The sequence below is a fragment of the Cynara cardunculus genome (genome assembly GCF_001531365.2).
Source record: "Cynara cardunculus var. scolymus isolate 2C chromosome LG 6, CcrdV1, whole genome shotgun sequence".
Classification (NCBI taxonomy): domain Eukaryota; kingdom Viridiplantae; phylum Streptophyta; class Magnoliopsida; order Asterales; family Asteraceae; genus Cynara; species Cynara cardunculus.
This window is the reverse complement of record NC_037533.1, coordinates 10,942,198-10,957,056: the sequence shown is the minus strand read 5'-3', so window position 1 is coordinate 10,957,056 and position 14,859 is coordinate 10,942,198. Positions and strand designations below refer to the sequence as shown.

At 40.3% G+C, this 14,859-nt stretch overlaps 1 protein-coding gene across 1 annotated transcript in view; it reads right to left on the bottom strand.

The window, feature by feature from the left end:
* Positions 1-9,619: 9,619 nt before the first annotated feature.
* The window catches only part of LOC112514142, a 19,284-nt gene continuing 14,044 nt past the window's right edge, over positions 9,620-14,859 (bottom strand). Inside the window, exons 6-8 of the mRNA XM_025120474.1 lie at positions 14,376-14,561; positions 9,779-10,000; positions 9,620-9,700 (exon numbers count right to left, since the gene is read on the bottom strand). Coding sequence (XP_024976242.1) covers positions 9,620-9,700; positions 9,779-10,000; positions 14,376-14,561 — 489 coding nt within the window. The remainder of the gene's footprint in view (positions 9,701-9,778; positions 10,001-14,375; positions 14,562-14,859) is intronic.

Sequence of the window (14,859 nt, the reverse complement as noted above, 5' to 3'; positions counted from 1 at the left end):
ATCTCTGTTCTGCATGTGAAATGGGAAAGCTCAAAAGAGCATCCCACAAAACTAAGACAGATTTGTCCTGTGTTAGACCTCTACATATGCTTCATGTGGATCTTTGTGGTCCAATCTCTCAATATATCTTAGTCTTGATTGATGAATACTCACGATATACTTGGATTGAGTTTGTAAGGCATAAATCAGATGTCCCAAAGCTGCTAATCAAATTGATGACCAAGATTCAAGTACTTCTACAAAGCAAAATTCAAAAGCTGAGAAGTGATAATGGAACAGAGTTTAAGAACGCCAAGATTGATGCGTACTTAGACATGGAGGGCATAACTCAGAACTTCTTAGCAACAAGGACACCACAACAAAATGGTGTCGTAGAAAGAAAGAATCAAACTTTGGTCGAAGCAGCAAGAACCATGCTAGCCAGCTCTGGTCTTCCAACCCATTTTTGGGCTGAAGCCATCTCGACCGCCTTCTTTATTCAAAATAGAGCAACGGTGGTAAAGAGGCATATGAAGACGCCTTATGAACTAATCAACCAAAGAAAGCCTAACGTTAAATTTTCGCATGTCTTTGGTTGCAGATGCTTCATCCTGAATGATCGAGATCAACTTGGCAAGTTTGATAAGAAGGCCGATGAAGGCAAGTTCCTAGTTATTCCACAAAAGCCAAGGCATACAGAGTCTTCAATCAACAAACCAAGACGGTCATGGAAAGCATCAATGTCTCGTTCGACGATAAAGAACAAGTGACTTCAAAGTACCTCAGCTCTGGACTCGAGCTAACAAGCAGACTACCAATTCTCAAATGAAGTCAAGGGAATTGGAACTCAAGCTCTTATTTGAAGACTTCTATGGCGATGAAGACATCTCTATACGTGCACCAAGAGATGAATCTGCAAGTGTAAGTGAAGAATCACAAACGACAAGTACATATGACTCTGGTCCTTCACACACATCTGCTTCCTCTGGTGATCATGCCAATCCATAACCAGAGCAAACAAGCTTTGCATCAGAGCCCAGTCTCGTAGAGCCAGAGCATACTACCTCTGGTTCTGCACCTGGTTCCTCTGTACCATCATCCGAGGGGGAGCAAGTAGAACCTTCTTCGCCATCAATCAATGCCAAATATGCCTATGGAACATGATCAAATGTCTCCTACCTCTGTATCTGTCCCAAGAACAAGATGGACAAAGAATCATCTTCTTTACTAGACCATTGGTGAACCTTCAAGCGGTGTAAAGACAAGGGCTACCATGGCTAATGAATGTTTCTTCATAAACTTTCTAAGCATGGTAGAGCCTTAGAAAGTTCATGAAGCCCTACAAGACCCTAGTTGGATCGACGCCACGCAAGAAGAGCTCCAACAATTCGATAGGAATAAGGTATGGACTCTTGTACCTTTGCCAATGGATAAAATTGCAATTGGCTGTAAATGAGTTTTCAGGAACAAGAAGGATGAGGATGGGATCATTGTGAGAAATAAAGCTAGGCTCGTAGCAAAATGCTATTGCCAGGAAGAAGGCATAGACTATGACGAGACCTTTGCGCCAGTAGCAAGGCTAGAAGCTATACGCTTATTCTTAGCCTTCTCTACCCATAAAGGATTCTGAGTCTATCAAATGGACGTTAAGTCAGCCTTCTTGAATGTAAGCTGAAGAAGGAAGTCTATGTTCAACAACCTCTGGGGTTTCAAAGCTCCACACATCCAGAGTACGTCTATTCCTTAGACAAAGYTCTGTATGGACTTAAGCAAGCACCTCGAGCCTGGTATGAACGTCTCTCATCTTTTCTCTTGTCTAATGGTTTTGAAAAAGGTAAAATCGATACTACTTTGTTTATTAAGAGGTATAAAGGTGAGATGCTCTGAGTACAAATCTATGTGGACGACATTATCTCTGGTTCAATGAACCAGAGGCATTGTGATAAGTTCTCTGCGTTGATGAAGAGCGAGTTTGAAATGAGCATGATGGGAGAATTAACATTCTTCCTCGGCTTGCAAGTAAAACAGAGGGAGGACGGTATTTTCATTAGCCAAGCTAAGTATGTCTCCGACATATTAAAGAAATATCAACTCCACAACTCTTCCACTATGAGAACACCAATCGCTACGGGAACTAAGCTTGACACAGATCCATCTGGAAAACCGGTGGATGTTAAGACTTACCGTGGAATGATTGGATCACTACTATACCTCACGGCTAGTAGACCAGACATCATGTTTGCCACATGTCTCTATGCACGTTTTCATGCAAACCTAAAGGAATCTCACTTTTCTGCTGTGAAAAGAATCTTTAGATACCTTAAGGGAACTCAATTTCTGGGTCTCTGGTATCCAAAGCATTCTGGTTTTGATCTTATTGTGTACACAAATTCTGATCATGTAGGTTGTAAACATGATCAAAAGAGTACATTAGGGAGCTGCCAATTACTAGGATACAAGCTCATAAGCTGGACCTCAAAGAAGCAGAATTGCGTCTCTACTTCCACAGCTGAAGCAGAGTATGTAGCTGCAGCCAGTTGCTGTTCCCAAGTGATATGGATGAAAACTCAACTAAAAGACTATGGCATTGAGTTTGAGAAGATTCCAATTCTGTGTGACTCAGAAAGTGCTATTGCAATCACAGCCAATCCTGTACAACATATTAAAAAACAAAGCATATCGATGTTCGCTATCATTTCATCAAGGACCATGTAGAGAAAGGTACGATTGAAATGTTTTTCGTTAGTACAGATTTACAACTTGCCGACATATTTACAAAAGCTCTTGATGAAAAGAGATTTAACTTTTTGGTTAGCAAGTTGGGTATGCTAAATCTTTCCAACTAAGCCAGAGCCTCTGTATGTACTATATAGAGCCTCTGTATGTACTATATAGAGCCTCTGCATCCCTTTTGCATACTTCTGTCCTTATTGTTTTTATTGTATTAATCCATGAGACAGAGCCTCTGCATAGTACATGTAGAGCCTCTTGCTCAAGTCCTAGTTTTCTTGTGATACAGAGCCTATGTATAGTACATACAGAGCCTCTGTACCTTGGTTCTTATGCTTGTGCAACACTTATGAAATACGATCCAAGCATATATAAAGGGGGAGCAGATTAGCAAAGCTCAAGTCGAGGGGGAGTGCAAGATCATGTCACACAGAGCCTTTGTATGTACTATACAGAGCCTCTGCTTCAAAACTTTTATGATTATAGAACAAAGCCTCTGCCTTTAAACATAGCAAGTTTTCTACACAGAGGGCATGTATAGTCCAACCATGAATCTCTGTATGAGATCCTAAAGTATGTTATCTTTCTCTTCATGTAGTACTCTGGTTCTTTTCAAAATCTCTAAAGCAATTTCATTCCCGCAACTTTGTACTCCCATACAGAGCTTCTGTCTAATGGTTGCTATTTTACTCAAACCAGAGTATTTACACTTGTTAAAATTTTGTGTTGAAAATTTAAAATATAATATTTTATGAAGAAGGCGTACGGTTCTTATTTTTAATATCTTTTAATAGCTGTCATTTAAACTAAGCGTCACCGCCTGTGAGCTTAATTTTTCAAACGTGGGAGGCGCCACTTGCAGCTGGCAGTCCACGTGGCGCTCCCCCACAGGCTATGTAAAAACCGTTTCAGTTTTAATCTGACGATTGGGGCACAAATACTAGAGTGCTTTATCTTTTTCTATTTAAACAAATTATTTACCCCCAAATTTCTTTTTACACTTACAAAGAAATCAAAAGAACTCGTTGTCTTCATCTCGCCAACCGCTTTTGTTTCTCATTGAAGATCCTCAAACCAGTTTCTTGAACACCATTCAGTGAACGAATCTTCATTCCGTTTGTCAAGTAAGTCATATAAACCCTTTTCTCAACCCATTTTAAGAATCATGAACCGATTTTTGAAACCCTAGTTTTTCTTCAAACCTTTCTTTTTCAACCAAGAACTTGCAAAAATGTCATCTTCCGAATCTGGAAACTCCCAAACCCACACTACAACCCTGAAAACCGTTGAGGAAACCAGTCAAAACTTGGTTCCTCTTCCAATCAAACTACATAACCATGCCCTCCAGCTTTCTCTCGAAAATTTTGACCAAAAATACCACCCAATCATCAGTATCCTWCAAAACCACTTTCTAAACCTTGCTTTAAAAAACACCGATGACCTTGTACCTGAAAGGTACATCAAGGAATTTTGGCAATCTTGCGCCATCACTGACTCTCAAAGAGGAATCATTGGAGACTTTTATGTCACATCTTCAAAAGAGTTCATCAGTGTTCGAATATCCAGATCCATGTTTTCCCGCGTTCTTGAAATCCCAACAAAAATAGACATAGGGCTTGCTGAGTACGCCCCTCTACCATCTGGGGATGAGATCGTTGCCTTTTTGAAATTSTTGGGGTACTACAAGGCTATCCAGTACCCATCTTAGTACTGTCGCCAATACCTACCTCCAATGTGGAACACTCTGTTCACATTGGTAAACAGATCACTTATTGGGAAGATTGAGAACTTAGATTTGTGCTCCACGAACATTCTGCAAATTTTGTACGGCATCATTTTTGATATGTCCCTGGATTACTCCTTGATACTCTACATAGAGTTCAAGGCTGTCGTGGCCAAGAAATGTCAAGAAATGGCCAAAGGGAAGGAACTACCATCTCTGCTGTTTCCGCGCTTCTTGGGTCTTCTCCTAAGGCCTGTTCTTGACGACAACAACATCGATGTGGGTCATCTACCCGTGCACAAAGTGAATGCGCTCACCCACTACAAGCCAACCTTCAACAAAGAGGGCTACGTGGCAGAAAGGCCTATTCCAAAGAAGCTATTTGCATATATGAGGACGAAGGAAGTCAGGAGAGCGTACAGACGTGCACGCGAAGAACTAGAACCAGTGCCTCAAACCCCGACATGCATAGGAATAGCCGAAGAAGAAGAGAGAACAAAGGACACGTTAAGGCCTCAGGCAGAGGAAGAGGCTGTGAGATTAGAGAAAGAGAGGGAGAAAGAAAGAAAGAAAGAGGAAGCAAAGAAAAAGAGGATGGAGAGAGAAAGAAAGAAAAAGGAAGAGGAGGCTCGAGCAGAGCAAGCTAAACTGGCTGAACTTGCTCGTAAACGAGAAGAGGAAGAGTGAGCAGAAAAAGCTCGACAGGCAGAGATTGCTCGCCTAAGGGAAGAGGCCAGACTCAGAGCAGAGGAAGAAGCTCTTCAATCCTCTAGCTCTCATCAAGAGGATGACCAAGAGCATTTCGATGATGTTGCTAGGTCTTACACTTCTAGTGAGGAGAGTGAGGAGGAAGAAGAAGAGAGTGAGGCTGAAGAAGAAGAGAGTGAAGAAGAAGAAGAAGAAGAAGAAGAAGAGGGAGGAGGTGCAGCAGCTGCTCTGCCTCAGGGCGAGCCAGAGCAGCCTGGGGTAAATAGGCACATACGTTTCAACACCCCAACTCCCAGTGCAAACAAATCATCTGACTCCGATGGTCAAGACACATAGGTCATTGAAACAGAGGTGCACACCTCGAACCCAAACCAACCAGAGGTCGTATCTGCCTCTGGTTATGACGGCCAAAGGGAAGCCACACCTCCGAAAACACCCTCTCAAAAGGGTGCAACCTTTGAACAAATATGTGATATGTCTCCCCATATCACGCCACTTTCCCATACAGAGGAATTCATTTCCTCTGCATGTGTAGACTCCCCACCTTGTTTAGAGCAAGGAATAGGTGCACAAGACATGGAGGTTCTCGACCAACCTCCTTGTCCACTCATGAAGAGTCCTCTGGCTGGCTCTGAACCAACCTTGGATACTCTCCCTGACAGAATTGCGGTAGTGAATTCTCCTCAAGGAGAACCATGAGGATCTGCTAGAAATCCTTCCCCGACCAACATCAACCAAGTCGTGAATGAAGGTGTCCCTGGAATGGGGACTCAATCTGGCCCATGTGTTGAGCCAGAGGTTACACAACCAGCATACGTCACAAGGGAAGAGTTCCACTCCCTTGTCACCTCTTTGCGGTGCTCCTTGGAAGAGCTAAAACTCATCATGGCCAGTGCAAAGCCGTCTCCTTCTGCATCTGCTCTGGATGAGATACGAGCATCCTTAGCAGTATTGAGAGTTGATTCTTCGACGAATGCTTCTCGTCTCGATACATTACAGGAATTGACGACACGAAATGCAGAGGCCTTGCAAACGGTCATAGCATTCTTACAGAGGGGTGAAGCATCAATTTCCCATGACGCCCAGGTGATCATCCCCCTCAACGTACCTTTGGATTATGTCACTCAGAGCGTAATGAATGCTCTGGGTGACAGACTTCTATAGAAGGTGGCGAACTTCACATTCGATTTCAACAACAAAACCACAGAAGCAACGGACGCCATCAAACACTCTCTGGCCGGGTTCAACTACCGCTCGGACATTGAGATTCGACGAGTTGGCGATGCAGTCGAAGATCTCCTCATAGTCTTTGAGGAGAAAATCAATTCTATGCCTCAAGCAGAGGAGCAGAGACCAAAAACATGAATGAACTCCTCTCCTTGTGCCGAGGCGTCGAAGAGGAGATCACTTGACGATGATGAAGACCCAGACTAGTCTAGTCCTCAAAATCGTCAAGAGGGGGAGAAGTATCCAACAACCACTCCAAATGTTACATCTACGGCTGCCCCCTCTTCACCAACTACCTCTGCCCCAACTCAACCAATGCAAGATTCTTTGAGGTAGAGGGCACAGAGTCACCAAGCGCCAATACAAGCAGAGGTGCTCAAAAAGGGAAAGATGCCCATGGCATCTCAAGCAGAGCCTGCTGGGCTACAAAAAAACAAAGACGTGATAGATCTTCTATCCGTCTACTATCATCTGATTCAGACCTGGCTCTGTCTTCGTCAACTGAATATGCCATGGACACCATTGCTTCTATATCCAGAGGACAAGAAAACGATGTGGTAGCAGTGAATGTGGCTGATCCATCACTCTTGCGCATTCCTATTACCGTTTCTCTAGAAGGCATCACTGTTGCTGCTCCTCCACCACAACAAAATACACACAGAGCTAGGGTCCCTGCTCAAGGGACAAGGGTAGTCACACCAGCTATGAGGCAGTGGGTCCCTGTCAAACCTACCAGAGTAGATTTAGAAGGCGCAAGCAGCAGGCCAAAACGAAAGCATCCCTTTGATCATGTCCAAAAGATCAAGGAAAGCATGGATGCAATGTTTACGCCAACACCCCTTGATAAATCAATAAAGGACAAAGCAGACAACGAGGATATCTACTAGTTCCTCTACAACCTACGAGAAGAGACACTGGTCCAAAAGATCTGTCTTCATCCAATGGTTCAAGAGCATATCAGGTAAAGATTCCTACATTGCTACACTTAGCCCATCTCTGCAGTCCATTTCGTCGATAGAATCAAGCAAGTCATCAACATCAAGAAGCGTACCTTCACGCACAACCAGATTATCTTCCACGAGTATATGGTGGAAAGGTCTCGCGGACAGATCTGCAAGTTCACAGATTGTGATCTTATAAATCTSAATCCGTGGGATCTTCTTTCTCTGTTTTACTTCACGGATCATAAGAAGGATAAGGGGATCAAATACGCTGTGACCAACTCTGCTATACTCCAAASGATGACAGACCTGCTCGACTTTAGATGCAAGTTTGATTTTCAACTAGCTCTGGATCTTGGAGTGGATCAATTGACTGTCACTGCACCAAATGAAGATCTGCAGGGCATCAATAGCATCCCCTCTTGGACTGTATTGGTGGAACCAGAAGTGGGAGTGGTGTTTCGAAACGCACAACAAAAAAAGATATTTTTTTCAAGAAAACCAGAACTACAAGTACTCTAACTCTACTCTGTGCTACATCAGAGACAATATAGTATCGAGCAGAGACAACTCCCCTGGAGCAAAAGACCGAGCGAAAATCATCCTAAGGTCGATACACTACATGCTAGAGTTTTGTGAACTTCTTAGGAAGTTCATTAGACTTCAGAATGTGTAGACCTTATCTTTTGTAAGTTTTTTTTTTCTATCTTTAAGTCAATGTAATTTCCATTCCAATCGTATTGTACTTCTTTAGACAGTGAATGTAAATCAGAGGTTCTTTTTAACCTCTTGCTTCGATTAGACTTTATGTTTTGTAATTCAAGTAAGAGCCTGCCTTATTTACACTTAGAGAGAGATTGTTAGATTCCAACTTGTGAAAGTGTAAGTAAGAAGTCTCTTACTCTAGTCAATAGGACTTAGTCTAGTGAAGCGGTCTGGACTAAGAGCTCTCATGCAGAGGATCAAGAACCAGAGCTCTTACTCAAGAGTGAAGGTTCCATTTATATGGAGACCACGCTCTATTCTCGTGGACGATCAAGCCTTATGCGCCAAAAAGCATAAGCGCTTGACACAAAGCTACAACTCCAAGACCCAGATCCTCTGCATAGTACATGCAGAGCCTGTGCATATACAGAACCTCTGCATAGTACATGTAGAGCTTATGTATGTTACAAGTAGAGCTTCTGGTCACTTTCTCCATGGAATGCATGCGTGCTAGCCCAAACATTCTCGCAAGCGTCTAACAAATTTGAGGCGGCTTGACCAAGTCTGCTCCGCTTTTCAAGGGAAGTCAAAGATAAGGATGCAAACAAGTCATCTCAGAATTTCAAGCCTATTTTATAGCATAGTTTGTTAGACCTAGGTGTATATAAGGAAGCTTCTTCCTCAGGTTTAAAGTACCTGAAGGAGCCAACTTATACTATACGCAAATTTTGTGAGATTACGTTTTGCTTTGATTGTTCTTGATATTTATCAATAAAAACATTCGACATATTCAAGTCATTCAATTGTTCTTATTTACTTTGAATATTTCGATTAATCATTCGAGATACACTGTTTGTTTTTAATTCTCATCTTTCATAAACTGTGTTTCTACAAATTAAGAGTATTTGGGTTCAACAGAATGCATTCTAGGATGATGCAAATTCATTACGGTTTCATTTGTTTATGTTGTTTATCAGGATGCAATTGGTACATCGTTGTAAGATTCATCCATTTGAATTTAGATTTGAATATGAATGCATTATGGACATATGTATTTCACAGTTTGGTTGTATTCTTTCTCCATTGAATATGACATATAGTTCATATTGTGGTATGACGCATGTTGAATGCAATATGATTACTACAAAATGTGATTTAACGAACTTTATTTAAATGATTTCAGTTGATCTGTATGTTAAATGTCAACTGTAGACGATGATCATGAAGATATAATGGACGATATTAAGCAGTTCAACGACGACAATACTATGTCAAGTAGATCAGAAGGGAAAAGAGCTAAAATAGAAGTAGATGCAATTAGGGGTATGGACACGAAAGCTGCTAGACGTGAACATCAAATTGTGAGTGGTAATAACCAACTAAAAATAACTGACCTAACATTTAATCCTTCAGCAATAGATGGATATGAATAGATTTAAAAACCGAGCTTCCTTTGTTGGTACTTGTAGATTCATCAGATTCAAAGCATATAAAGATACAACGAATGAGACAAAGTTCAAGCAACAACAAAGAAGGTAACTTCCATTGCATAAAAATAACATAAATCTATATATGTAGTATTACAAGATGATGAAAATATTTAATTTCAGGCGACATCGGGTTGGAAAACAGAAGCAGATCCCATAAGAATCCCATAAGAATCCCATAAGTAAGTAAATGCAAATACCTTAAATTCCTCAAAATTTAAGCATCGATGTACATGTTATATGGAACTAATATATTGTGACCTAAAATGGCGATGGACCATGAAAAAAGTCCTTCGATGTGTACCAAAAGCATACATCGGCAATATGAGAAACAACGTCACACAAGAAATAAGGGTAAAGAAACTAAAACCTTCAACAACAGGAACAGTAGATTTGGAAGAGGAACCAACACCGAATCCAATATCCCCAAACCCATATTCCAATTCAGTAACTTCTCTCACATAGAATTCATTGACGGAATAAGATGGCCATTGATAATACTGCAAGTCAAAGTCAAACAAAGATGAAAAAACCATAATATTAAGAAACAAAATTGTAACACCCCCAAACACCACATTTGCATATATTACATATTTCATTACATAGAAATATAGTTTACGTCATAAGGTCCAACTAGTACAAGGATTACTATATGTATAAAATATACATATAAAAATTTCCAAAACAAATCATGTACTATTACATGTAATGCAACATGTATCTTCAAAAGCAGACAACAGATTAGGAAAATAATCATATTTTCCATTCCCTTTAATATCCCCGGACCCCGCTATTCCTGTATTGTATAATTTAAAGCAGAAAATGAGGGTAAGACCAGATGGGTCTAGTGAGTAAATCCCTTCCTTGCAAATGCAAGGTGACGAACACCAAAATATGATAATGTAATTCCGCTTAGAAATATTCTGCAGTATAAATAAATGATGCAGTTCACAATATCATGCAAAAAAAGAGTATACCCAAGAACCTCAGTTTTTCACCCACCTCATTCCAACATAATGGTGTTCGACATTTACGTCCATACAACACTTCATACGGTGTCGCTTGGATGCTGGAATGGTAACTATTGTTATGCAAACTCTATCAATGACAAGTGATCTTCCCACGATCCCCCGAAATTAATGATACAGCTTCTCAACATATCTTTGAGAGTCTAGATAGTTCTCTCACTTTGCTCATCTGTTTGCAGATGATATGCTGTACTTAACCGAATTTCTGACCCCAGAGTTTTCTGCAAACTTTTCCAAAACTTTGAGGTGAAACGGCTATCTCTATCAGCAATAGACAGTGGAACACCATGCCTAGTTATAATTTCTTCGATGTAAACCTAAGCCAGTTTCTCTAAAGAGAAATTTTCTTTTATAGTTAGAAAATGTGCTGACTTAGATAGGCGATCAACAATTACCCAAATCGCGTCATACCTTTTTGTAGTTCGAGGTAACTTCATGACGAAATCCATTGTAATATGATCCCATTTCCACACAGGAATCTCCAAAGATTGAAGACTTCTATACGGTCTCTGATGCTCGATTTTAACCTGTAGGCACGTTAAACACTGTTCCACATATTTAGCTATATCCTTCTTCAATTCGGGCCACCAATAAAAAGATTTTAGATCTCGATACATCTTATTGGTACCTGGATGAATAGTGTATCGGGACTTATGGCTTACATTTAAAATAACTTTCCGGATATCCCCAAAACTTGGTACCCAAATTCGCCCTTGAAAACACATAATTCCTTTGTCATTTAGTTCCAAGATTGAAATCATCTTACCCAACCTTTCTGATTTGATAAGATCTTCTTTCACAACTTCCTTCTGACATCTCATAATTTCTTTATGGATATCAGGGACTAAACTTATTCTCATTGCCACAGTTTTAATAGTCCCGCTCCTTTCTTTTTTACTTAAAGCGTCAACTACCACGTTGGCTTTTCCTGGGTGGTAAAGGATTTCACAGTCATAATCATTAACAAGTTCAATCCACCTACGCTGTCGCATATTTAAATCTTTCTGGCTGAATAGATGTTATAGACTCTTGTGATCTGTGTAAATCTGGCACTTTGTTCCCAGAAGATAATGTCTCCAGATTTTTAGAGCGAATACTACCGCAGCTAACTCCATATCATGAGTCGGATACTGCTTCTCATGATCCTTTATTTGTCTTGATGCATAAGAAATCATTTTTCCTCTCTACATTAGGACGTATCCTAATCTTACCTTTGAAGCATCGCTGTATACCACAAAGTCTTCGGATCCATCTGGTTGAGTTAACACCGGCGCACTACAAAGGTGATCTTTTAATAGTTGAAAAGCTTCTTGTTGTTTTTTTTCCCACTGAAACTTGACATTCTTTCGAGTCAATTTGGTTAATGGCACGGCTATTCTAGAAAAGTCCTGAATAAACTTACGGTAGTAACCTGCCAAACCCAGAAAGCTACGGACTTCAGACGGATTCTTTGGAGCTTCCCATTTTTCAACTGCTTCTATTTTTACTGGATCTACTTATACTCCGGCTTCTGAGATAACGTGACCCAAGAATTGAACTTCTCTTAACCAGAACTCACACTTGGACAATTTGGCATACAACTTCTCTTTCTTCAATAATTCCAGTATCAAACAAAGATGTTCCGCATGTTCTTCTTCGGTTTTAGAGTATATAAGAATATCATCGATAAATACAATGACGAATTTATCAAGGTATTCTTTACATACTCTATTCATTAAATCCATAAAAGTTGCGGGCGCATTAGTTAAGCTGAATGGCATAACTAGAAATTCATGATGCCCATATCTGGTTTGAAAAGCTGTTGTAGCAACGTCTTCCTCTCTGACTTTAAGTTGATGATACCTTGACCTCAAATCGATTTTGGAGAAATAACTTGCTCCTACCAGTTGATCAAACAAGTCATCAATCCTTGGTAGAGGATACTTGTTCTTGATGGTCAATTTATTCAATTCTCGATAGTCTATACACATTCGCATAAATCCATCTTTCTTTTTGACAAACAAGACCGGAGCACCCCAAGGTGAAGTGTTGGGTCTAATGAATTCTTTATCAGTCAGATCCTTCAACTGAGTAACCAACTCTTTCAATTTCGAAGAAGCCAATCTATACGGTGCCTTGGCCACTGGTGCTGCTCCAGGTATAAGATCAATCCGGAATTCAATGACTCGATGTGGCGGTAACCCAGACAAATCCTCTAGAAAAACATTCGGGTATTCATTAATGGTTGGAATCAATTTCTGTTTCCCTTTTTCTTTCTTTGCATCAATAACATTTGCTAAACTCCCCTGACATCCCTTCCGAATAGATCTTTAGGCTTTCAACATAGATAATAAACTAGTATGATGATCCTGACGATCACCATAAATAATAACTGTTCCTTGATTTGGCAGAGTAATTCTGATCATCTTTTTATTACAAACAATACTGGCCTGATACTCTGCTAACCAATCCGCACCCACCACTACATCAAACTCTTTCATTCGCATATGAAACAGTCGAATCGGTAACTCACACCCCTCAACAATAATAGTATAATTATTGAATACTTTAGTAACAAATTCTTGACTATTAGCAATGTCAACTACTAATTTGTCATCAAGTAGCACAGAATTCAGACATGCAGATTGAGCAAATGATGGTGATACAAATGAAAATTTTGCACCCGAATCAAACAATATCTTAGCACGTATAGAATTCAAAAGAAAAGTACCTGTTACTACATCTGGGGTTGTTTCTGCCTCGTTCTTTGTCACTTGCAACGATCTACCCCTGGCTCCACTCTGGCCTCCCCTCGGTGCACTAGGCCTTCCACGGTTACTGGGAGTATTTYCTCCCATTGTCAGACGAGGAGCTCTCAATTGTGGACAATTTGGTCGAATGTGGTCAGGTGAATTGAACTGAAAACATCTTTTGGGTGTAATGCAATCCCTTGACAAATGCCCTGTCTTTCCACAATGATAACATCTCTTTGGTTCAGAGGGACAACTTCCCTGGTGTATCTCTTGACACTGCTGGCAGGTTTTAACAGAAGATAACTGAGAAACACGATTATCTGATTTAATAAATTTGGGTCTTCGAAAACTAACTAAAGACCTTTCCCACTTTCTTTTCTCAACAAATTTCTCTTCACCCTGTCGATTCTTATTTCTTTCAGTAACTTCGACAGCATTAACGGTCAAAGAGAAAGTTTCAGGGTTCATAGCATTCACGAACTCTCGAATAGAAGGTTTCAAACACCAAATATATCTTTCTACTTTTCGGGATTCTGAAGATACATAATKYTCAGCAAATCGGGAAAACTCAATAAATTTCTCGGTATAATCCCGCACAGATCTGTTCCCTTGCTCTAGCTTAAGAAAATTTTCCTCCATTTGTCTTACTGCTGTTGTAGGACAGAATTGTGTTTTAAATTTACTCACAAATTCTTCCCAAGACATTGTTTGCAGTATATTCGGTTGTGCCGAGGACTCCACATCCCACCAATATAAGGCATTAGATTTGAGCATAGATACTGCGAATCTAATCTTATCTTCTTAGAACACCTACTAGTGTTAAATACCGATTCAATCTCTTTTATCCAGCACATTGCTTTAACTGGATCTCTCTCTCCTGAATAGGTTGGAGGTTTACATGTTAGAAACATCTTTATATCTCCTCCCCGATTATTGCTGCCTGCTGAAGGAGCTAGAGGATGAATTCCAACTCGCTCAGTTTCTATTCTAGCTGGCAGTCCCATAATAGATATTAGAGTTTCCCCCAGTTTTTCCATTTCTTCTGCTAGATCATTTCTAGTTATAAACTCTGATTGTTGTCTCTGTTCCTGTTGAGCATTCCCAGAAATAGATACCCTTTGATCAGGGCGAATTTCAGCCTGACTCCTCTCAAAAATCTGACTCCTCCCTTGACCCCTACCCCTACCCTTTCCATGACCTCTACTCCTTGAAGCATAGGTTGATGGATTAGCGGAAGATTCCTCCCTTTCTTCAGATATAGGTCGGGCAGTTCTCTCTGACCTTCGTGATGGACTAGACATCTGTAGATATTTTAGTATTAAATATCAAGTATACACATTCCCAAATATAATATGGTGTCCGAGTATAGGTATGTACCTATAAATTCATAATTACATTGGCTATTTGTAATTCGAATTCACCTTACATATTATTCTCTTTAGCCTATTATATTTTATTCCTAGTGATACTAATAATGTCCGGGACTCTTAACATGCAAATGACAGTTTAAGTCTAGGTATCATGCTTTGAATACCTAAATCTCTTAAACTAAGGCTCTGATACCACTACTGTAACACCCCCAAACACCACATTTGCATA